Source organism: Mustela nigripes, chromosome 10, assembly GCF_022355385.1.
Source record: "Mustela nigripes isolate SB6536 chromosome 10, MUSNIG.SB6536, whole genome shotgun sequence".
Lineage (NCBI taxonomy): Eukaryota > Metazoa > Chordata > Mammalia > Carnivora > Mustelidae > Mustela > Mustela nigripes.
The window spans coordinates 16,858,747-16,884,466 of record NC_081566.1 but is presented as its reverse complement, the minus strand read 5'-3'; the positions used below and the strand labels follow the sequence as shown (position 1 = coordinate 16,884,466).

The 25,720-nt window shown below is 34.8% G+C and overlaps 1 protein-coding gene across 1 annotated transcript in view; it reads right to left on the bottom strand.

Moving 5' to 3' along the window:
* Positions 1-25,720, bottom strand: part of XPR1 (xenotropic and polytropic retrovirus receptor 1) — a 252,522-nt gene that overhangs the window by 6,132 nt on the left and 220,670 nt on the right. The window contains exons 12-14 of the mRNA XM_059412708.1: positions 12,335-12,501; positions 8,096-8,235; positions 2,859-3,080 (exon numbers count right to left, since the gene is read on the bottom strand). Coding sequence (XP_059268691.1) covers positions 2,859-3,080; positions 8,096-8,235; positions 12,335-12,501 — 529 coding nt within the window. The remainder of the gene's footprint in view (positions 1-2,858; positions 3,081-8,095; positions 8,236-12,334; positions 12,502-25,720) is intronic.

Here is a 25,720-nt window from a genome sequence, read left to right as displayed (position 1 = left end):
ATTAAGAAACTAGACTGCAACCACAAGAAGGTGACAAGAAAAATGGCCAGACATGCATAGCAGAGAAAGAAGCAATCTAGAAGAACTGAGTTTGATCAGCCATAAAGCATAATGAAATCTTGCCATTTGCAACAATATGGATAGACTTTGAGAGTAAAATGCTAAGTGAAGTAAGTCAGAGAAAGACAAATATCATATGATCCTACTCACATGTGGAATTTAAGAAACAAAACAAGTGAACAAAAAAAGGAGAAAAAAAAGAAACAAAAAACTCAGACTCTTACATACACAGAATAAGCTACTGATTGCCAGAGGGGACACGGGTGGGAAGATGGGGGAAATAAGAGTACACTTATTGTGATGAATGCTCTGTAATACGCAGAAATAGTGAATCATATTGTATACCTAAAACTAATAAAACACTGTATGTTTTATTAACTGTATGTTAATTTACTTGAGTAAAAAAAGAAGATCTGAGTTTGAGTACTAATTGTATGATGTAACTTTTTGACTGTTATTATTTTCATCTCTATAAGGCAGGAATAATAATACCCATTTCACATAACAGTACTCTTACCTCATGGAGACAGTATCAATATCAAGTGAGAAAATGGATATAAAAAGCATAAGTATGAGATAAATATGAGGAATTATGATGAGCACTGATAGAAATACTGCCATTTGAGGTGCACATGAAACTAGGTGAGTAAACCAGCAGAAGATAAGACCTAAGGAGAGGCAGGACAGTTGTCTTCAAAAGTTGACAGGGTATGATGCAGAAGAGGGAGGAGACTAAGAATGGTAGCCCAACTAGGAGCAACTGGTTAAAGTTACAGAGAAGCACGTTTCAGCCTAACGTAAGCTAGCCACCATAATGACCATCCAACAATAAAACTAGGTGCCCCATCTAGTTATAAACTTCATTATCACCGACAATTTCCAGTCAGCATAAGATGGCCATCTAATCAGGAGGCAATGGGAGACACTCCTGTACTAGATGAGAAATAGGATTTGATAATATTAAAATAATCTGCATTTCATAAGCCCTATGAGGTACAAGTGGTCCTTTGTGAATTAGGTGTCATTATTTCCACTTGACAGAGGTAGAAACTGACATTTAGCAAGGTAAAGGATGTGCTAAAGGCTGCGGGAGACACAGAGTAAGTACTCAAATTCCAAACTTCTTATTTTAGATTTCCTGCTCTCTCCATTGCACATAACCTGTTCCATTGTTCTAAACATCTTCTTCTGGTTGCAGTCTACTATCTCAGTGTTTTTCCACTTCACTCCTGGAATTGAACATAATAGTTTAGTGCCCAAAAGCTTCCCTGGTTCTGAAGCAGAAATAGTGTATGTTTAGATTGCCCTCTGCTGGTGACGGACAAGGATAATGCTCAATGACACAACTACCTCCTCCCACCCGCTGCACTTACTTGTTCACCCCACCATCCCTCCCAGACCCTCCTCCTGCTTCTTCAAACTCTGTGACCTTACTACAACAGTCTCATGCTTTGTTTTGATGTTCTTCCCAATGACCTCGCTGGTCCTTCCTTTCTTGCTCCTTTTGTTTATTCCTTTTTTCCTTTTCTCTGTGTTTCCTCAGGCTTAGCTCCCGGCTTTTCTTTTCTCTACCTGTCCTCTTCAGAGAACTTCCAAATTCTGTCTGAAGCTTGGGCAATTTCTCCTCTGCTCTTCTATATCTATGGGTTACTATTACTACCTCCTAATTTTTTTAGGTCCTTTAAAACATCTCCTTATATTATTTTTAGTCCTACTGTAAAGCATCCTAACCCAAGTCCTCCATGTCTGATACTTCAGAATACCATGGTGGCCTTCCAGTTGGTTTTCTGGACTTTAGGGTTCCATTTCCCAACGTATCTTCCACAGTGGCATTAAAGCCTCTTTTGAAAATACTACTTTCACGTCATTCTATCATGAAAAACATTCTCCAAAAAAAAAAAAAAAGAAAAAGAAAAACAATCTTTGAATCCTTCCTGCCTATATGATCAAGTTTGTATTTTCCAGCCTTTTATAATCATTTTTCATCTACTCAGCTACAGTTTTGTTTTGTTTTGTTTTTTACTATAGTTCTAGTCACATAGCTTCCCTTCTGCCCTTAATTGTCTTTACTGTGCCTCTGGCCTAGTCAAGTATTCTCTTATCCTTTAGACAACTGCCCACGCTCAACTTAAGTCTCCCCCGTCATTCCAATCCACTGTGAAATCTGTTTCTAAATTCCAAGTGCAGCCACAATACAGTCTACATTTATTGTTCCTTTTAGGATCATACAAAGTTAATGGCTTATAAAAATACTATTTGGGTATTTTGGTAAGAAAATAAAAATAATAAATACAAGCTATTTATATATAAGAACTTTTTCTGTGAGGAAACTGATCTAAATCCCATGTCATAACCACTCTATAAGCAGGGATCAGATTAATTTCAATTTTCAGAGGAAGGGCAATATAGAGAAATTAGGTAATTTGGTCAAGGTTACATAGAGGTCAAGTTGCAGAGCCAGGATTCCTAAAGTTTGTAACTTGAAAATTATTTGTATACAAAACATACTGAAGAGTCAAGTAAATTATTTTCCATCAAATTTTCCCCAGTGTACTTTTAATGTCAAATTCATAGCATTAATGTATTAATTAATGTATTAATGACATTTTACTCTCTGTGTTAAAACATTCTATAGATTGGATTATATGAAATTGCTGCTCTTGCTGTTTTTGGTAGGTGAAAAATGGTTGAATGCCAGGATTTCCATGTGGTTCAACCTGATACCTTTTTGGCTTAAATGTTAACCAGGGTCAACACCTGAAGGAAACTGGTCTCTGAAAAGCAGATTCCATACATACTGAGAAGCGAGGCGAGGCCGGCGCAAGGATATGCTCTGGCTGTACTTCCATGGCCGGTTCTTCTGGCGGTTTCGTACGCCGTCATCCTGATCCATCATCTGTTCTAGGAGTGTCTGGTCATCTGCATTCAGAGGGGCCACAGAGATGTCCCGCACGGCACGGAATTCACCACAGTTATTCAGATGTTCATTCTCCAGGCGGAAGAAGTTCCACACAAATCGCCTTAGCAAAAATGGGGTAAGTAAGCAAATTATTTATAAAATCTGAGCTATCATAACCTGTAACCCTCCCAGTATTACCAAGTTTCCACTCAACGAAATAAAAACAAGGAATGAAGGATTAGGATATTAGAACAGGAAAAGATGGTGTGGGGGCGGGTGGGGAGGGAACTAGAAAGGTTGAGGCAAAGGGGGAAATTCCAGTGGCTAGAAGGTTATGTGTCTGCAGTTCTAGGGAGAGTCTGGGACTGGAGAACTGCACAAGTAATGGGATTAAGAATAATATAAGTGGAGGAAAGAAGTGGGCAGAGGACTAAACCCTGGAACATTCCAACATTAACAATTTGGGAAGAGGAACAAGAACCGCTAAAGGAGTTGAGAAGGAATTGTTAGGAAGACTAGGCCTCTGAGAAATGAAGTGAAAACAGTGCCTTGCTGAGAGGTAAAGTAAGGTAGGTACAGAGAACTGAATGCTGGATTTAGCAAACAGGGAGGCAGTGTGATACAAGAGCACAGATTTCTGAAAGACGGTCTAGATTCAACTCATGACTCCACCATTTACTAAGTATAATGACCTGGGATGAGTTACTTAACTTACGCCTCAGTGTCATCAGCACAATGGGATAGTAACAGTGTCTACCCGAAGATTGTTGTGAGGATTCATCAGTTAATACACACAAAAGGCTCATAACAGTGCCAGGCACACGGTGGGCAATACATGAGTGTTTGCTGCTATTACTGTAATTACTGTAGATTATTAACAAAAGCAATTTAGTTTGAGTATTGGGGAAAAAAGACTTGAGTTGAATTAAAGGGAGAATGGGGAGGTGTGAGATAGTGGAGATACCAAGTACAGACATCTTTTGAAGAGTTCTGCTGTAGAGGAGACAGAAACGGGCAAGAGTTGGAGGAGGAAAGTAGATTCAAAGGAAGTTTTTTGCATTTGTTTTCATGGGTGACAGGATATCTGATTCTACTTTTAAGCAAATAATTTTTAAAGAAGTGAAATAATCAAGAATTTAAAAAGTGAGCTTTTTTTTTCTTTACTAGAAAAACATTTTTTAAAAATTCATAAAGCAGCATCCTATGTGGAAGAGGAAGAAGTGGGAGGGGGGTCAGTCTTAGAGTGATGGAGAGTCTCAGGTCCTAGACCTAGAAATTTGGGGAAGTGAAGACGAGGGATGACACACGATTGAGAGGAGCACTAACAGCAACAAGTATACTGTTTCCAGATTCAATATTTATCTCTCAGGTTTAATCTTATTTTATCAGAGCATTGTGATAGATGTGGTCATCCTGACTCAGAGGAATGCTATAAACATGTCTGAAAATACCTTTATTTTCCTTTGTGAAAGATATTTTCCATGGAGGAAGAGCTCTAGGTAGACCGTCATTTTCTTTTAGCACACTGAAAGTATCATTTTAATGACTTCTGATTTTCATTGTTACTGTTGAGAAGTCAGCAGTCAACCTAACTGCCACTTTGATGATAATCCTTTCTTTTAGGCTGCTTTCTTTAAAATAAGCATTTAAATTGAAGTATTACATAGAATCTAAAAAATTTTACAAATCACTAAGTGTGCAACTTGATTACTGTAAAGTGATCACCTTGTGTAATTACCACTCAGAAATAAAAAGTATAATATTATACACCCAAATCTGCCTTTACAGCACTCTCCTATGTTCTAGAGAGTTTATTGATTTACCTTCCATATGTAGTTCTGTAGTCCACCTGGAATTGATTTTGTATACAGTATACAGTAAGAGTCAAGATTCATTTTCCCCCCCGTATGGATATCCAGTTGACTTACTATCATTTATTGAAGAACCTCTTTTTCCACACCATTATTTAACTACTTTTGTCAGAAATCAGGTAGTGTCAATGTATTTGTGGATCTGTTTCTGGACTCCCTATTCTGTTCCAGTGTACAATTTATCTATTCTTTCACTAATACCAGACACTGTCTTAATTACTGTAGCTATATAGTAAGTCTTGATATTTGAGAGGATAAGTTCTTTAACTTTTTTCTTTTCAGCATAGTCTTGGCTATTCTAGACTTTTTTTTTTTTTTTTTTTTTTAAATTCACTTGTATTTAGAGACAGAGAAAGCAAGCAGGGGCTGGGGGACAGAGGAGAGGGTGAGAGAAACCCAAGCAACTCCACACTGAGCACAAAGCCTGAGGCCGGTTTCGATCTCACAACCATAAGATCAGACCTGCACCAAAACCAAGAGTTGGACGTTCGACTGACTGGCCACCCAGGCACCTCTAGTCTTAGCTGTTCTTTGTCCTGTTTCCATATAAATTATAGAACTGGCTTGTCAATTTTTGTACACATAATCATTCATTAAATTTATTCCTAGATATATGATCTATTCTGATGCTATTCAAAATGGTGTTTTTAAAATTTTATTTTCTAATTATTTGGGATTGTTTTTTAGAACATTAAATTTTTATTTATACTGACCTTGTATTCAGGAATGCAGCTACATATATTCTAATAGCTTATTTGTAAATTCTTTTGAATTTTCTGCATATGCAACCATGTCAATGGATGAATAATTAGTTTTATTTTTTCCTTTCTAATTCTTCTTTTTTTTTTTTTAAAGATTTTATTTATTTATTTGACAGAAAGAGATCACAAGCGCAGAGAGGCAGGCAGAGAGGGAGGAGGAAGCAGGCTCCCCACTGAGCAGAGAGCCTGATGTGGGGCTCGATCCCAGGACCCTGGGATCATGACCCTGAGCCAAAGGCAGGTGCTTTAACCCACTGAGCCATCCAGGTGCCCCCCCCCCCCACTTTTTAAGATTTATTTATTTGAGAGAGAGGGCACGCATGTGAGGCAGTGGGGGGAGGGGCACAAGGAGAGGGAGAAAGAATCTCAAGCAGATTGCTGATGGAGTCTAGCACAGGGCTTGAGCTCACAACTCTGAGATCAAACCTGAACTGAAACCAGGAGTTGGATACCTAACAGACGGCGCCACCAAGGTGCCCCTCCTTTCTAATTCTCACTATGTCTCCTCCCCATCCTACACTACACTAGCTATACTTGCAGTCTGATGTTAAAATGAAGAGACAACATGCATAATAATCTCACTCCTGATCTCAAGGGAGAGCTTACAGTGTTTTACCACTAAATATGATCTTATTTATGTTTTTTGTAGATAATCTTTGAATTATTCATGAACAGGTACTAACTTTTCTCAATGGTGTTTTCTACACACATGAAGGATGTCCCCCCTTTATTCTATTAATGTGGTGAGTTAGCACAGATTAATTTTTAAATGTTAAATGATTTTTAATATTAAAACTCACATTCCTAAAATGAAACTAACTTGGTTGTGATGTATTATGCTTTTTATATGTTGTTGGACTCATTAGCTAATATCTTCTTTAGGAGTTTTGCATTACTCTACATGAAACAGACTGGTTGGTCTTTCCTGGAATGTCCTCGTAGGTTTAGATATCAAAGTCATGCTGGTTGCACAAAATAAACTGGGAAGTGTTCCTTTCTTTTTTTTTTTTTTTTAAATTTGTTTGACAGACAGAGATCACAAGTAGGCAGAGAGGTAGGCAGAGAGAGAGGGAGGAAGCAGGCTCCCCGCTAAGCAGAGAGCCCGACTTGGGGCTCGATTCCAGGACCCTGAGACCATGACCTGAGCTGAAGGCAGAGGCTTTAATCCATTGAGCCACCCGGGTGCCCCAGAAGTGTTCCTTTTATTGCATCTTTCCTCTGCCAGAGTTTTATATACACTGATAATTCCTCCTCAATCTCCATATATTTGGAGGAATTCCCTGGGCCTACAGTTTTTTTTTTTAAAGATTTATTTATTTTAGAGAGAAAGAGAGGGAGAGAATCTCCAGCAGACTCCCTGATGAACGTAGAGCTGATACAGGCTCCATCTCATGATCCTGAGATTATGACCCTGAGCTGAAATCAAGCTGGGTGCTTAACTTACTGAGCCACCCAGACATCCCCCTTGTGAGAAAGATTTTAATATGAATATGATTTCTTTAATACATATAAACCTATGGGATATTCTATTTCTTTCTTGACTTTATTTATTTAAATTCAGTTAACATATAGGGCATTATCAGTTTCAGAGGTACAGTTCAGTGATTCACCGGTCTTATATAATATCCAGTGCTCATTATATCAAGTGCTTTTCAAGGAATTTGTTCATTCCAAAGTTTTTACTTTATTGGCATAAAGCTGCTCATAATATCATCTTACTTTTTTATTTTTTTTTAAGAGAAGGGGAGTGAGGAAGGGGTAGAGAAAAAAGGAGACAGAGAGAATCTTAAGCAAGCTCCATGATCAGCATGGAGCCAGACGCAGGGCTCGATCTCACAAGCCCAAGATCATAACCTGAGCAGAAATCAAGAGTCAGACACTTAACTGACTGAGCCGCCCAGGTGTCCCTCATCTTACTTTAAAATATATATATATATATATGTCTTGAGGATTTTTTTATTTGTAATTTGTGCCTTTTTTGCTCTAGATTTGGCAAATTTCTTTCGTGCAAAATTAGCTTTAATGCTTTGCTTACCTTGGGGTACCTGCTTTTACTTACATTTTAGGCTATATTATTAGATTGCTGATATCTTTAGGAAGGTTTAAAAGACAATTCCTCTGGCATTTCCTTTGTTTCTAGTGAAAAAGCTGCCTGAATAACCCAAAATGTCAAATTGCAAATAATAATTCTCAAAAGATTTTTATTTTAATTTCTGTTCTAAAACTTTTTATTTCCCAATTTCCACTCATGACCCTTCTAATGGAGCCCAATTCTAAAAAAAGCTTATAAGCCACCATTAGTAGTATTTTTAACTTTGTTAAGAATTAACCTCTTAGACCTTCAAGTAGGATTTTCCAACTCTGAGGCTAATGAGAAGTTTGAGAAAAGCTGGAAAATTTAAGCCTTTCAAGTATAAATACTGTTTTAATAAATTCTAATTTATAAGTATTGGGTGTCTTCTAGGGGAAAGAAACTTTGATAGACTTTCTGGTAGTTTGCTTACCGGAAAACCTCAAGGGGAGCAAAGACAGTAGCAATGATGTCCCCAGAATGAGGCAACAATGTCATGGAGGTAATTGAGATTTGGACAGTCCAAGCAAAGCGCAGAATCACATCCTCTATGATGGCACAGTAGTAATAGGCCTAAGGAATAATAAGCAAAGTGAGTACACTTCCCATTATGTTTCTCACCAATAAGCACATCTATCACAGCAACAAGAGTCACGTATGTCCCACCAATAAGCACAGGTTAAAGCGGAAAAATGATTTTTATTTTCTATTTTAGAAAAATCTCACTAATTTATATTCTTAAATAAGTACAATAACAAAATGAAGTTTTTTTGAATTTCATTAATTACTTAACTACTATATTTTATTCTCATACTGTATGCCAGGCTCTCTTCTAAACTCCAGAAATATAAACCAGATGAGATCCTTGATCTGATTGAGATTATATATTAATATGTACAACATATGCTAATAAAGACTCAAGAGCAAAACGATTAGCAGATTAACTGTGTTATTTGCACTTTTATTTTCATATTACCTTACTCTGCATTTGAAGGAGTTTTACCTTTTATTTCAAGGTTGTTAAATAAAATGAAGGTTGGATATCACAAACATGGGTTGAATTTAAGGAATGTACTATTTTTACGTGGGAAAGACAGCATTCAAATTCTTATAGGTACTAGTATCCACTATTTAGGAGTCCAGTTTTAGCTACACAAAAGTTTCAAGTATACAAATTGCCAGCAGACTAGAACTGTAATTCATGGATTTGTTTCATATTAATCTCTGGATAATTAGCTCTTTAAATATATGTATTTAAAGGTTGTGAGATCTTATGGAAACTAGAACTGCCATGTATTTATACCATTGCATTTTTTTTTTAAATAACAAGCAGTATTAGTCATGTTAGAAGGCTATAAACAACAACAAAAAAGAGCAGTCCCCTTGCCCACTTCTCTTCTCATTCTCTAGGCACAAACAATTTCAGGATTTGTAGCTATCTCTCCTAGTATTTATCCTCCATATTTCTAAATAATGTGTGTATATTGGCATATCTTGATTAATCAATTGGAGATGTTATCCACTGCTGATTAGGATGAATTTTTATGAAGATTTTAACATACTTACATACCCTCCCTGTTTTTTCCCCCATCCATCCAATACAGTGATAATGCAGTTTTTGGATAAATTCACATCCAGTGAACTCATCAGTGAAGAACTGCAATTTCTTGTTACTTTAAGTCAGTCTTAACATGATCCACAGTTGACTATGCAGGAGCTGATGTTACCAAAAATGTGAAAGTCTTGGGGAGGAATACACTTAACGTGAGGACTAGTGACATAGAAAAATGAAGTTTTAATATGGAGAAAACAAAAATACTCCCTGGACCAGGATGTGGTACTCAGAAATACATACTATTAATCCCTAGGAACTGGGATTTCACTGTGTTCTTAATTTTTAAATGAAGCTTCACCGGATTCCACCAATAGCTTTCCTTCCCTTTTTGTGTAAATGAATTTTATTCCAGTATTTTTCTTTCTAAGATTAAAAGGGATGTGGCGATCCAGCAGAACATTTTTCTTATAAATCTGCAAATTATAATGTAGGAAACCATATACTGCATTTCCTAGGGTCATGAAAATATGCAATAAGGAAACTGAATGAAAAACTATCCACTAATTTAATTACACAGAAGCCAATATGTTAGAACTATTTAAAAGGAGGCATGGGTTAACATTTATATGAAAATATGAACAGTTTATCTAAGCAATCAGCATGAGAAGTAAATGTATTACATTGTTCAGTAAGGCAAGAACAATGTAAGGAGCAATAAGGCATAACATTCTGGTGCGCACAAAAGGACCATAATTTACCTGAACTCATGTCTGCTCTCTGACTTGTACTTGACATTACCGATTTTCTTACTTTCTTTAAAAAAAAAAGTTTTTTGTAAAGTAATTTCTATACCCAATGAAGCTTGAACCTACAACCCTGAGATCAAGAGTGGCATGCTCTAACAACTGAGATGCTCCCTGATTTTGTTTTCAAATGAGATTTATAAAGATATGTTCTAGTCTGTTGTTGGTCATATGTTCTAAATCTGCACACTGGGATTATTGCTATAGCTTATGTAACAAATGATCAGTATAAATTAATACCCTTCTTTCTGTCTTCATTTGCTTATCTAAAGTTACCTGACATATCATTCTTTGTATGACTCTCCTACTTTAGTCCTCACTTTATTAAAACAGCTTTCACTATTCATCAACTGAATATTATGTATTCACACACTTTTCAAAGTGTAGTTTTGAGGTACTGGGGACATTCTGTCATAGTATGAATTATTAGTGACCCAATCTATATATCCCTCCTCATCACAGAATTTCAGAACTGGGAAAGGATCAAGAGATTATATGGTAGAAGAGAATATACTATAGTAAAGTTGCCTAAAGTTATGTAGCTAATTTAGTGAGACACCTGAGATCAAAATTCACTTACCAGGATTCCTAGTTGATTGTTAAATTTCTTTTATTATCTGAGTAATGATACTTTTGGTCTCTTTTTAATTTAGGCTCTCTTATCCTTTTATTCATATATAAATAATTCCTAAGGAATTATCCATATATCTTCAGATTGGCACTTTTGTCCTCTTTTTAATTTAGACTCTTTTATCCTTTTATTCATATATAAATAATTCGTAAGGAATTATCCATACATTTTCAGCTTGGCACTTTACTTTAACAAAAATTGGCTGAAATAAATGAAAAGGGACACCTTCTTGACATACCAAAGATTCAGGCACTTCCTTTCCTTTGTGCTTTCATAGCACTGCTGACTCAGTCAAGTGTTAATTTAGTCATTCTACAAATATTAAGTCTACTATATGCTAGGAACTATGTTGGGTAGTGAGGGATATGGATACCTAAACAGTTAATTATAAAACAATGTGATAACTGCTATAACAGAAGTTTGTAGAGGCTAAAATGGAATTAGGACAAATGGCTAAATATGCTTAGAAAAAGAAAGGCTTTTTAGAGATTGTAATCCTTGAACTGACTTTTTAAGAGGAGGAACTGGAGAGGATGTGGAGAAAAAGGAACCCTCATACACTGCTGGTGGGAATGTAATTGGTGTAGTCAACTGTGGAAAACAGTATGAAAAAAAAGAAATAGACCATATGATCCAGTAATTCCACTTGGTATTTACCCAAAGAAAATTAAAACAGTAATTCGAAAAGATATCTGTACTCCTTTGTTTTACTGTAGCATTATTTACAACAGCCAAGGTATGGAAGCAATCGAAGTGTTCACTGATAGACAAATGACTAAAGAAGATGTATATATATTTACACACACAATGGACTATTACTCAGCTATAAAAAAGGATGAGATGCTGTCATTTGCAACAACATGGATGGACCTAGAAGGCACAATGCTAAGTGAAATAAATCAGAAGATAAAGACAAATACCACATGATTTCATTTATATGTGGAATCTAAAAAGCAAATTAAGAAACAAAAAGTAGAAACAGACCCACAAATACACAGAACAAACTGATGGTTGCCAGAGGGGTGGGGGGTAAAGAAATGGGCAAAATGGGTAAAGGGGGGTGGAAGGATATAGGCTTCCAGTTATGAATTAAGTTACTCAGATGAAAAGTACAGCACAGGGAATATATAGTCGATGGTACTGAAACAGTGCTGCATGCTGACAGATGGTAGTTACACTTGTGAGTGCAACATAACACAGAGTGCTGAAGTATTATGCTGTACACCTGAAACTAATGTAACACTCATGCCTCAACTATACTTCAATTGAAAATAAATAAAGAATTAAAATAAAAAAGAAGGAACAGGAATTTGCAAAGCAGGCAAAGAATAGAGGGAATGTGAAACAGTGAATTGCATGTTCAAAATTAGGTCATAAATTATAGCAAGTTATTTATTCCTCTACTCTAGACTTTATTGCATTGTATTATAATTTGCTGGCTTACCTGTTTTATATAGTTTATGGCCTCTTTGAGAACTACAACTTTGTTTTTATTTTCTATAGTGCCCAGCATATAGTAAAAACCTGATTATTTTTGCTGACTGAATGAATTAGTATTTTTTGGTGATTAGTTGCTTTTTCTCAATGTATTGGGTTGGGATTAGGTATGCATCATAACAGGAGTTGGCTGGTGATATACAGGAGTTGTTTTTAAAACAAATAATAAGCATGCTTTGTACATACTTTTTGGGGGTATACAATCTCTTCCCGGAGAAAGGTGTTTTCTCCAGCATTCTTATCAAAGAGACCCCAGTCCATCTTCAGATCCCAGATGAGGGTATAGCAGGAACTGATGATACAAAACACAATCCAAAGGTAAAAGAATACCATGGTGTCTGAGTGACCTCGTTCTGAAGAAAGAAACGGGAAAGGTAAAAGAGAAAATTGAGAGATTTAAATAAAATTCCCCATTAAACAAAACTAATTTAAAAAAACAGACTCTGTATACAGCTCCATAAAGGAACTAAGATTTTAAACAAACTTCCCTAGTAGAGACACTGTCTAACAGAAGTTAAATAGTACCTCCAATTCTCCTGAAATACAAAGTAATCATCAAACATTTACCAAATACATAAAATTTGTATAAATGTGTATTTGGAGTTTTGGAGGCTCCATAAAAATGAATACATAAAAACCCAAATAACTGCAATGAAGTTTTGAGTATTACAAAAGATGTCATTTTAATTTTTGCCATCAGGTGGCGGATTAGGGTCAAAGATGAAAAAAAAATTATGAAATACCACTAATAAGAAATGTGCTACATTTGCTTCAAGAAATTCTTGGATTGTTTTTACTTTAAAACACTCCCTTTATACTTAGATCTTGTCTATACTTATTGTGAAGGCAGATACTTTTAATTCCAGATTAAATGCCAGAAAGCAACAGAATGATTATCCTTAAGGACATATATGAAAGCAAATTTCTCTCAAATCACAAAGCAAAGCATAGTATTTTTGCTTTTTTTACAGCTTGTTTATAGATACAAATGCTGGGAATACTATAAAGTATACTAAATCAGAATAATAAAAATAATTTGTATATGTAGTTATATAATTTAGTATTTTTTACTCTTAAGTCCTTCATATATTCTCTAGTGAAATTCTTCTTTAGTAAGCTTGAGTCATCATTTTTGTATTCCCTGTTATTGTGCAGGATATAGGTATTAATGTGGTCCTCAATTAACAAGAAAAAGGTTTGAAACATCTAATTCAAAAAAGTTTAAATTTTGGTTAGTTTCCCAAAGGCATAGAAAATAAAGGATGTATCATGCCTTATCCACATACTTCCTATTAAAATAAGTTAAAGTCCTTCCTATTAAAACAAGTGTTTATTAATCATTTTTAGGTATTAAAAGTGTTAAGTACCGAATGATTCAAAGGCACCCTTTAGAAATTTATAATATAGTTAAGTGGAAATAGCCATTTGTTACTGATGATAAATTTGAGCTCAAAATGAAGTATAAACAAATCACTATGAGAACATCAAGAAGAATAGGAATGTTTCCAACAGTAGGAAATAAAAGGAAGTAGCATTTGAGTTACTTGTAGAAGGATGAATAAACCGTGTTGCAGAAGTCAGGCAGATGAGGCAAGGACATTCAAAGCTGAAGGAAGATAATGAAAAGGAAGGTGGTTGGGAGAGTACAAGGTGTGTCTAAGGAGCTGCAAACAATCTAAATCTAGTTTGGGTGCCATATGGAGGATATAAGAGAATGGGTGTGATTTAAAACGAGTCTGGAAAGGACATTTTGGGTCTGACTATGGAATGACTCTTGGTACTCAGGATCTTATCTGTATTTTAGAAAAAATAATTAAGCTGGCAGGTTGCTTGCATCAGAATTACTTAGCTGATTTAAAAAAATATGGGTATGTTATAGTTTCTAGTATTAATCAGTTCATACAAGCTCTTAAGAACTGTTATATTTTCAGAACTAAGCTGACGGTTAAACACAATTATTAAAATTTAATTATATAAACTTACAATTAAACAAAGGTAATAAAAACTCTAATTATTTTACTACATTTACTACATTTTACTACAAATTAATTTTACTACATTTTACTTTAATTCACTTTTTAAAAAATTTACTTTAATTTACATTTACTTTAAATTTTACTACATTTTACTACATTTACTATATTTTACTACAAATTAATTTACTAAATTTTGCTATTACCCTTTTAAGGTTATGTATGTTTTTTGGTATCTGTATGATAGAACTATTATATAATGCTGTGCTACTGTACATCTTTTCCCAACATTCAATATTATCTTAGTAACTTATAGAAGTATTTACACCATGGAAGTCAACAGACACTGCAGATCAGTATCTCCTAGCCCTCCTCCTACCTAAGAGCTGGTTTGTTAAACATGTTAGCCCATCACTGTTCAGCTTCTTCTGGAAAGTCAGCGGTTGGACATAGAAACCAATATTTTTTCAGTGGTCCACAAGTGATGTGATACAAGTGACCAGTCAAGTTTAGATATAAACACATTTTCAGGTTTGAACTATTTTCATAAAAACTTCTTCACCAAAAGTAAATTGGGTTGAGTATTTATACTGTAATACTGTATCACATAAATAATAAGTTCAAAGTCCTAACAAAACAGTTACTATCTAGTTTAGTTGGATGTGTTATGATGTTTACTTCATTCTGTAGATAGACACTGTCTAGCTGAGTAGAATTATTCAATAATTAGTATCATAATTGCATTAAAAAATCTTAGAACTTATCTACTAAGGGTTGCAAAGAAAATTACCAAGCAAATGTAGCACCTTAATAAAATTCAGTGTTCTCATATTTTCAAAACAAGATCAACACAAAGAGGTAAAGAAAGTAACTTAACTGTAAATTATATTTGCAATTCTTTTTAAAAAAATTGAATGCTGGGGCGCCTGAGTGGCTCAGTGGGTTAAGCCACTGCCTTCGGCTCAGGTCATGATCTCAGAGTCCTGGGATCGAGTCCCGCATCGGGCTCTCTGCTGAGCAGAGAGCCTGCTTCCCTCTCTCTCTCTGCCTGCCTCTCCATCTACTTGTGATTTCTCTCTGTCAAATAAATAAATAAAATCTTAAAAAAAAAAAAAAAAAAAAAAAAATTGAATGCTTACTATGAGCCAGGCATTTCATATATATTCTCTCATATAGTTTTCACAACAAACCATTATTTTGTTTGCTAGTAAAACAATGAAATTAGACTAAAATAATAGATACATTCAGCAAAAGGTTAAAAAATGAGTATTTCTCAAGTAAGTATAGGTAACATCAAGTGTTATTACTGAAAGCTGATATCCTTTTCTAATTACTAAAGAAATCATCAAGTTCAAATTATTATTAAAAGGAGATTGTGGGGGGTGGAGTTCAAAAGAAAGAATTAACCAGGAAACAAAAATCAATATGCTTGTTTTCTTTAATGTGTTCTAGATTTTAATACAAGTTCTATTCTTAGAGTAGAATTCTTAAAATGGTACAGTGAGTCACCTGCCTTCCTCCTTTCTAAGCTCGTATTATTTCCATGAAATTTCTATGAAACACATACAGGCCTTCACTGACTTCAAAAAGCAAGTATTTCAACAGAATATTTTGGAATAAATAGTGCTTTATCTTACTTTTTCAAATAATGATTAGTGTATACCCAGTCTACATGTGTTACATTTTGGTCTCTTTTTAATTATTACCCTTACTTGATCTCCCTGAGGAGAGCTTCTCCCTGAAATCATCTGCCTTTATTGGGATTCAGGGGATGTACTGGAAAGATATTATCACTTTAGGCAAGCAATTACATCTAATTCTCTCTTGGCTACCTCTGGTAGCCCACTTTAGTGATGTTCAGAATCAGAGAAAATCAAGTCATTGCTATTCCACCCTAAGCTTCTATTACACACCTGTCATGTTAGAAGCATAATTCATGAAAGAAGTATTTAAGGTAATGGTATCTGCTGAATGTAAAACAAATAGAAATAAGCTTCTTAAAGTTTTGTACCCATGGTTACCATAGGAGGGATAAAGCAAAATAATGTGTTAGGAAAAGTGCTAAGAGAGAAACCAGAAAGATTACATTTGAAGATCATCTATAACCACATTTTGGGGAAGATATTTTTAAAATGAAAATAGTGGCATTGTATAAAGAGAAAGTGAATGGTTCCCTTTTCAAACAAAACCTTTCTACTCTGATGCAGTTTACTAGTTTCTAATCTGAAATTAAATTAAAAAAATAAAATGGACTAGACACGGTTTTCAAAGCCCAAACCTATACAGGTAAGCTAAGTTATGAATGACTGTGTTATCTAGCAAATCTTAGTTCTATTCCCATGACCTAAAAAGCATCAAAACACTGAATAACAAGATTAATATGGTTATCTAAAAATGGATATAGATATTCCTCTGATCTTTAGGGCGTTTTAGTTAAAATTTGAGGTCGGTCACATGTATTATATGTCCTCAGGTGATTATCATATTTATCCTAAGAACAGGCAAGAAAGACATTATTATTCCCATTTTATAGTTAAGAAAGCTTAAGTTCAGAGAGACAGTAAGTGAAAAGATAACTGGATTTGAAGTAGGAAGATCTGGGTCTGAATCCAGACTCTGCCTCTTTCCAACTTCGTAATTATAGAAAATTCATAATTTAAAATGATTGAGACAAAAATAGAAATCATTAGGCCTAAAGATAAATGAAGAAATTAGAAATGGGAATCTTTATCCAACGAACTTTTTTGTACTAGACAGCTTTATTTTTCTATATCTGTCTCAATTCTAAAATGAAAAGACAGTCCACAAAACTATGAAGAAACATTAAAAAATATTTCTAAGGTATGTGAAAAATAATTTAAATACTATACATATATTACTTCATATGATATATAAAATTTATGTTTATAGAAAAAAACAGAGGTACTTAATGAAGGGTGCCTGATGAAGGAAGTTAAGATTATTAAAGGGACTCACTTTTAAAACTTTAGGTATTTCTGTATTATTTGAATTTTATTTTTATAGTGATATATACACATCCATGTTTTACTTGTATAATTAAAAGGAAAAGTAGGCTAAAGAAAATAGTTGCTATTAGGGTAGTGATATTTTCCCAGGATCCTGTGATCATGACTTGAGCCAAAGGCAGATGCTTAACTAACTGAGCCATCTAGGCAGCCCTGCTATATTGTTTTAATAATAAGAAAATACTACACAGGAATTCACTTATTCATGCAACAGATATTTACTGTCTATTATAAGCTGCATTGTTTACCATATGGTTATAATATTTAAGATTAACTCAAAAGAAAAATTTTATTTCTATATTCCACAAACATGGTGAATGCCTATTAGGTAACCGGCATATTTTAGAGAATGGGGATGGATATACTGAAGAAATACTAAGGGCTAAGGGTAAAAGAAGAGATATGAAGTAAACAAAAAGATAATGTATAAGTACAACTATAGAACTGTGCATAACAGAGGGATCAATAAACCAGGCTTTCAGGAGCAATAACAGCCAGGAAAGACTTCCTGAAGGAGGTACTACTTAAGCTGAGTCTTGAGCCACGTTGAACAGTGTAGAAGCCATCCACCCATGCAATGAGTAAGTACCTACTATAGGTCAGATGTTCTAGGTACTAAGCACAAGGTAGTAAATCTTATTTACTAATGAGCAACTTTCCTGTCCCTGTGAAGCTTACTACTTAGTAGGGGCAGACAATGATCAGATATACCAATAAACAAGGTAATTTTACACAGTGAAAAGTGACATGAAGAAAAAAGAACATGGTAATACGGCTGAGACTGGTAGAATTCCTTTAGATAATGTTCAGACAGAGAAGACCTGTAAGTTGATACCTGAGTGATGAGAAGGAGCCAGTCACAAGAAAAACTGGAGTAAGAGTTCCATATGTGATTTTAATTACGGTTTCTAGTAACTATATTTTAAAAGGTAAAGAGTGGGGCACCTGGATGGCTCAGTCAGTTAAGTGTCTGCCTTTGGCTCATGTCCTGGGATCAAGTCCTGAATAGGGATCCCTGCTCAGTGGAGAGTCTGCTTCTCTCTTTCCCTCTACCCCTCCCCTCTGCTCGTGTTCTCTCTCTTTCAAATAAATAAAATCTTAAAAAAAAAAAAAGGTAAAGAGAAACATGTAAAATTCATTTTTTTTTTTAAAAAGAGTGAGAGAGAGCATACACGAGTGGTGAGGGGGGGGCAGGAGAGGGAGAGAGAGAATCCTAAGCAGGCTCCACACCCAGCATGGAGCCCAATGTGGGACTCAATCACACGACCCCGATACCATGATCTGAGCTGAAATCGAGTCAAATGCTTAACCAATTGAGCCACCAGAAGCCCCTAAAATTAATACTATATTTTATTTAAACTAATATACCTAAAGTGTTATTTTAATAATATAAAATTATTGAGAGCTTTTACATTCTTTTTCTCATAAGTCTCCAAAATCCATTTTGTATTTTGCAGTCCATCTCAGTTTTGCCTAGGTACATTTCAAATGCTCAGTAGTTATATGTACCTAGTAGCTCCTAGTAACTATATTACTAAGTAGTGCAGTGCTTGGAGAGCAGAAGAGTTGGAGGGATAAAGACTGTAAGTGGTGTACTAATAAATAAGGAGGCTGTTGTAGTAGCCTGGTGAGAAATGATAAGGACTAAAATTGGGTAGAAGTACAAGGTATAGGGAGGTCAGGTAAAAAAAAAGGAAGTACTACTGGCAGGAATTGGTGAATTTTGAGGTGAGATAAAGGGTAGAGTCAAGGACAACTCATAGTTTAACCTGGGTAGCTGGGCAGCAAAGGGCCGTGAACCAGTAAGATAGAAAATAACATGGGCCTGAAGAAGGGTAAGGGAGAAAAAAAGAGTTAATTTTGAACATGCTGGCTTTAGGGTCCTATGAGACTCTGAAATGGAAAATGTTCAGGAGACAAACAGAAACAGAAATAAGAACCTAACATACAGATTTGGGAGTCACATATATATAAGACAGTGGTTGAACCCATTTTGGAACCACCAAAATAAATACCTTCTATGAAAAGGGTAAGGCAATCAGAAATAGAAGTTGTCCATTTACACTGCATTTGACTAAATTTGGTTGTATTTATCCTGTTTCTTTACACCAAAGATCCAAAGAAATGAGAGCTCTTTCAAACATTACAGTTTCTCCTTATCTCTTTCAAAATATAAATTCTAATGTTTCTATATTTCAAGATCTTAAAATATATTTACATGATTATACAAAGTTATCGTGGCTGTAGGAATAGAGACAGTGAGGACAGGCAGACTACTGTTTTGAGATGTAAGAATGAGAAAAGAAAAGAGTATTCTAGATGGCTTAACAAAATAAGGGAAGTCTTTTTAGGGTCAGAGATTCTTGAGCATGTACATAGGCTGCAGGAAAGGAGCTAGTAATGATGAAGAGATTGAAGACTTGGAAAAGAAAAAGAATGACTGCCTGAGCGAGATCCTGAAAGAGACAGAAAGAAATTGAGGTCAGGGCCTTTAGGAGGGAAACAGTTACCCAAGACTGGGAAAAAGTATGTAGTGAGCGATGGGTTTGGATTAAGTAAGTACATCAGTAGAAGGTGGGTGAAGGGAAATGACTCCTGATAGGCTCAACTTTCTTGTTAGTAGGAGACATGGTGGTCTATAAATGTAAAGAGTGTAAAAACTGAATTGAAGACTTTAGAAAAGCAGTAAGAGTTATCATGAACCCCCCCTTTTTTCCAAAGTTAACATTTCTGAGATGAATAAATTTAATAATAAAAGCAAAGAACAGGGGCACCTGGGTGGCTCAGTGGGTTAAAGCCTCTGCCTTCAGCTTATGTCATGATTCCCAGGGTCCTGGGATTGAGCCCCGCATCAGGCTCTCTGCTCCTCAGGGAGCATGCTTCCCCCTCTCTCTCTGCCTGCCTCTCTGCCTACTTGTGATCTCTGTCTGTCAAATAAATAAAATCTTAAAAAAAAAAAGTTAAAAAAAAAAGCAAAGAACAAAACACCTGTAAGTTTAGAAAAGGCAATCTCCCCCTTCCTATGGTATTCTTTTCATAAAACGTTTTGTTTGTGCTTATATTTTCATTATTACATATACATTTCTTTTCTCGTTCCTGTAAGGCTATCCTATCTAGCATTTAAAAAGGAATTTTACTTTACACTGGAGTGAATTGTATGTGTGTGCGCATGTACCAAATTGTCTTTTCCATTAAACTATAATGTCTTTTAGGAAAGGTATCATGACAGCATTTTTCTAGGACCTATGCACTATACTCTATGTGATAAGAACAATCAATATCTGCTAAATTAAACTGAGGGCAATGCCTGTGTTTTACTTTTTAATTTTCTACACAATACCTTACCTTCTAACAGATTTGGGGAAGGTAACATGATTTCTGGGCATACTTCATATACAGTGAATCTCTGAAAACTTGTAGGAAGCTGAATATAAGGGCACCTGGATGGCTCAGTCCATTAAGCATCTGACTCAATTTCGGCCCAGGTCATGATCTCGGGGTTGTGGGATTAAGCTGGCGTTGGGCTCTATGCTGGGTGTGGAACCCGCTTAGGATTCTGTCCTTTTCCCTCTACCCACCCCCAAAAAAGAAAAAAAAAAGCTGACTATGAAAAAGTTAAATAACAGACATACACATTTATGAGGAATTTGTTTCATAAGAGCTAAAAATAAACTCCTTATATCTTCCTTGTCCTTTAGATACAATCTTTTTTTTTTTCCTTTAAGATTTATTTATTTATTTTGAGAGAGAAATAGCGCGGTAAGCAAGGAGAGGAGTAGAGCTACAAGAAAACTCAAAAAAATAATTCAGTGATCTCAGGAATAAAATTAATGAACAGGAATATTTTACAGAAGAGACTGAAAATCTAAAAAAAAAGTACTGAACAAATTCTGGACCTGAAGAGTTCAATGAATGAAATGAATAATTCATTGGGAATATAACAGATCATATGGGACAAGATAATTAGCAAGCTTGACAACAGAAATATAGAAATAATTCAGGTAGAAGAGGAAAGAAAAATTTTTTAAAAATGAAGAAACTGTAAGACAGTTATCTGAATCCATTGGAAAAGCTACCATTAGGAAAAAAAAAAGCTACTATTAGAATAATGGGAATCCCAGAAGGAGAAAAGAGGGAGAAGAGAACAGAGAATACATTTAAAAAATAATAGCTGTTAGTAATAAAAAAGTGACATAATATTCTTCATTTAAAGAATAAAGGAGAAAAATCTCAATACCAATGGATGCAAAAAAAGCAGTTGATAAAACTCAATGATAGTCTGTGATTAAAAATCTCTTTTCAAAGGGAAGAATAGAAGGGAACATCATTATTCTGATAAGGGTACCAAAAAAATCTCCAGTAAATTTTATACTTACTGGTAAACTATTAAAAATTTTCTCCTTGTGATTTGTAAATGAAACAAGGATGCTAATAATTCTATTTTTAAAGCAACATTTTACTGGAAGTCATACTTGGTGCAATAAGTAAGAAAAATAAAATATCTGAAGAGAGGACATAAAATGGACTTTGCTGGCAATGTGCTTGTGTATATAGAAAATGTAAAATCTATACATTATCTATCAGAATTGATACATGAATTTATCAAGGTTACTGGGTAGATCACTATCCAAAACCAATTTTACTTCTATATTCCAGCAATCAATTAATAAAATAAAATTTTGAAAAGATGAGAAAAATAAAAATAAAAAACAAAAAATAATAGTTGAGAAACTCCCAAACCCAGAGAATGAATTGTATATTCAGGTCCTTGAGGCTAATACAATATTTATCATCTCAACACTAAAAGACCTTCTCCAAGACTACTACATTACAACTGTCAAAAGTCTATGGACACTGGGGAAGAGATGTGCTATGGTGAGTGCTGTGAACTACGTAAACCTGTACCCCTGGGGCTAATAATACATATATGTTAATAAAAAAATTAAAAATTAAAAAAAAAACAGTCAAAAGTCAATGATAAAGAATTTTGAAGATTGCCAGAGAGAAAAAGACAGTAGCTACAAAGTCATCTCCACTTGTTTATCAGCAGATTTCCCAGCAGAAACTATGGGCAAGGAGACCATGGAATGACATATTCAAAATAAATGAAATATAAAATTGCCATCCAGGAACACTACTCTGACAAAATTATCCTTCAGATACGAAGCAGAAATACAGCCTCTCTCGGATAAATAAAAGCTGATGATGTTCACCACTAGACCTGCCTTACAAGAAATTTTAAAAGGAACTCTTGAAGCTAAAACATAAGTACACAAAATTAATTAAGATGACAGTCATACAATACTGTAGCTCTTTTTTTTTTTTACTTTTTAAAAAAAAGATTTTATTCATTTGACAGAAAGAGATCACAAGTAGGCAGAGAAGCAGGCAAAGAGAGGAGGAAGCAGGCTCCCTGCTGAGCAGAGAGCCTGATGCGGGCCTTGACCCCAGGACCCTGGATCATGACCTGAGCTGAAGGTAGAGGCTTTAACCCACTGAGCCACCCAGGTGCCTCAACTCTTTTTTAGAACAGTATATTAAGCTCTTAACTATAGCACAAAAATTAAAAGAACATTATAATTTGGTATCAAAATCACAGCATAAGAAGAGTTAACATGTGATATTAAAAATATCAAAGGGGAAGAGTAAAAGGTTGAAAACTTTAAAGGTAAATGAAGATAAATTGCTATCCCCAGAGAAAGGATTATTTTATCTATGAGACGTTACATGCATACCTCAAAGCAAAATTTTACAGCAGAAACAGGAAACAAACAAACAAAAGGAGTGGATTGAGCAAATCACCTTGGAAAACTAACTTATAAAGGTAGACACAAAAAGGGTAAAAGAAACAATGGAGAAACAAAATAACCAGAAGGCAAAGATAAAATGGCAGAGGAAATCCTGACACATTAAGGAAGAAATAGACAACATTACAATAATTGTTGCGGACTTCAATACATGGCTATCTGCAATGAACAAATTGGCTTAACTGGAATTAAACCACACTTTAGAAAAATGGACTTAATAGACATATACAGAACATGCAACCAAGACCAAAATATACATTCTTCTCAAGTACATATAGAATATGCCCCAGGACAAACCATGATAGGCAATAAAACAAATCATAGTAAAAAAAAATTTTTCCCCAAATTATATAAAATTTAAGAAGACTGAAATCATGCCAATTTTCTTCTCTAACCTCAATGGTATGAAACTAGAAATCAACAAGAGGTTAGTGAGAAGATCTACAAGTATGTAGAAACTACGTAACACACTTTAAACAACCATTGGGTCAAAAAACAAATCAAAAGGGAAATAAAAAATTATCTTAAAACAAATGAAAATGAAAACAACCTATCAAATATTGCAGGATAAAGCAAAACGCAGTTTGGGGAGGAGAATTTATAATATGCATAAATTAAGAAATTAGAAAAAACTCAAATAAACAATCTGAAAGTAACACCTAAGGAACCAGAAAAAGAAGAGCAAATTAAGCCCAAAGTTAGTTCAAAGAAAGAGAATAGTAAGAGCAGAAATAAATGAAATAAAGACCAGAAAAATAATAGAAAGGATCAATAAAACTAAAACCTGTCTTTTAAAAAAATAAAATTTATAAGGCTCTAGGTACACTAAGAGAAAAAGAGAAGACTTAGATAAATTAGAAATGAAAGAGGAGACATTACAATAGGTACTATAAAAAAAAAAGAATTGTAAGAGACTTCTATGAACAATTTTATGCCAATAAATTATATAACCCAGAAGAAATGGACATATGTCTAGAAACCTATAACTTGCCAAGACTGAATCAGGAAGAAATAGAAAATCTGAATAGACTAATAGCAGATAAACAGATTGAATGAGTAATCAAAAAATTCCCAACACAGACAACTACTTCCAGGATAAGATAGTTTCACTGGAGAATTCTACCAAACATTAAAAGAAGAATTAACACGAATGCTCCTCAAACTTCCAATATAGCCTGGAGGAGGAAATACTTCCACACTCATGAAGTGAGTTCACACTCTATGAAGCCAGCATTACTCTGATACCAGAAACAGATAAGGGCACCACAAGAAAACTATAGACCAATGTTCTTGACGAATAATAGATATAAAAATTCTCAACAAAGGGCGCCTGGGTGGCTCAGTGGGTTAAGCCTCTGCCTTCGGCTCAGGTCATGATCTCGGGGTCCTGGGATCGAGTCCCGCATCGGGCTCTCTGCTCAGCAGGGAGCCTGCTTCCCTCTCTCTCTCTGCCTGCCTGCCTCTCCATCTACTTGTGATTTCTCTCTGTCAAATAAATAAATAAAATAAAATCTTTAAAAAAAAAAAAAAATTCTCAACAAAATATTAGCAAACTGAATTCACAAACACATTAAAAGGATTATACATCATGACTAAGTAGGATTAATCCCTGCAATGTAATAAGGATGGCTCAATATATACAAATCATTAATGTAATATACAAATCAATAAATGAAAGATAAAAATCACATGATCATCTCAAATAGATGCAGAAAAAGCAAAATACAACATCTTTAATGACAAGAAACTCTTCTTTAAAAAAAGATTTTATTTATTTATTTGTCAGAGAGAGAGGTGGGGAGCACACACAGCATGGGGAGAAGCAGGCAGAGGGAGAAGCAGACCCCCTGCTGAGCAAGGAGCCCGGTATGGGACTCTATCCCAGGATCCTGGGATCATGACCTGGGCTGAAGGCAGACATTTAACTGACGGAGCCACTCAGGAGTCCCTTATGACAAAAACTCTTAACAGACTAGGTATGGCAGGTTACATACTTCAACGTGTAATGGCCATATACAACAAACCTACAGCTATCAATGGAGAAAAACTCAAAGTGTGTCTCCTAAATTCGGGAACAAGGCAAAGATGCCCACTCAAACCACTTCTGTTCAATATAGTACTCTAAGTCTTAGCTAGAGCAATTAGAAAGACAAAGAAATAAAAGGCATCCAAATCAGAAAGGAAGAAGTCATTATTTGCTGACCGATACGTAGAAAATCCCAAAGAATCAGTCAAAAAAGTGTTGGAATTTATTATAAATTTCAGTAAAGTAGCGAGATACAAAATCAATATACAAAAATCAGTGGCATTCTTTGACACTAATGATAAAGAATGTGAAAAGAAATAAGGAAAACCAACCCATCTACAATAGAGTTAAAACAATAAAATACTTATAAATAAATTTAACCAATGAAGTGACAATAAACAATTACATCATGCTATAATTATGTAATGTGATAAATAATGCTACATCAGCAATCATATGCCAACACATATCAAAGTATATACCTTAAACCTGCAAAATGTCATACATCAAATTTATTCCATAAAAAAATCAAAGTTAAAAAAAAAAAGACTAATGAAGTACAGATATATAGATCAACAGAACAGAACAGAGAGCTCAGGAACAGACTCACAGAAATATGCCCAACTGATTTTTGACAAAGGCACACAAGCAATTTAATATAGGAAAGATATCCTTTTGAGCAAAAGGTGCTGGGGCAATTATGAAGAGACATTCATAGGCAAAAATATGAACCTCAATCT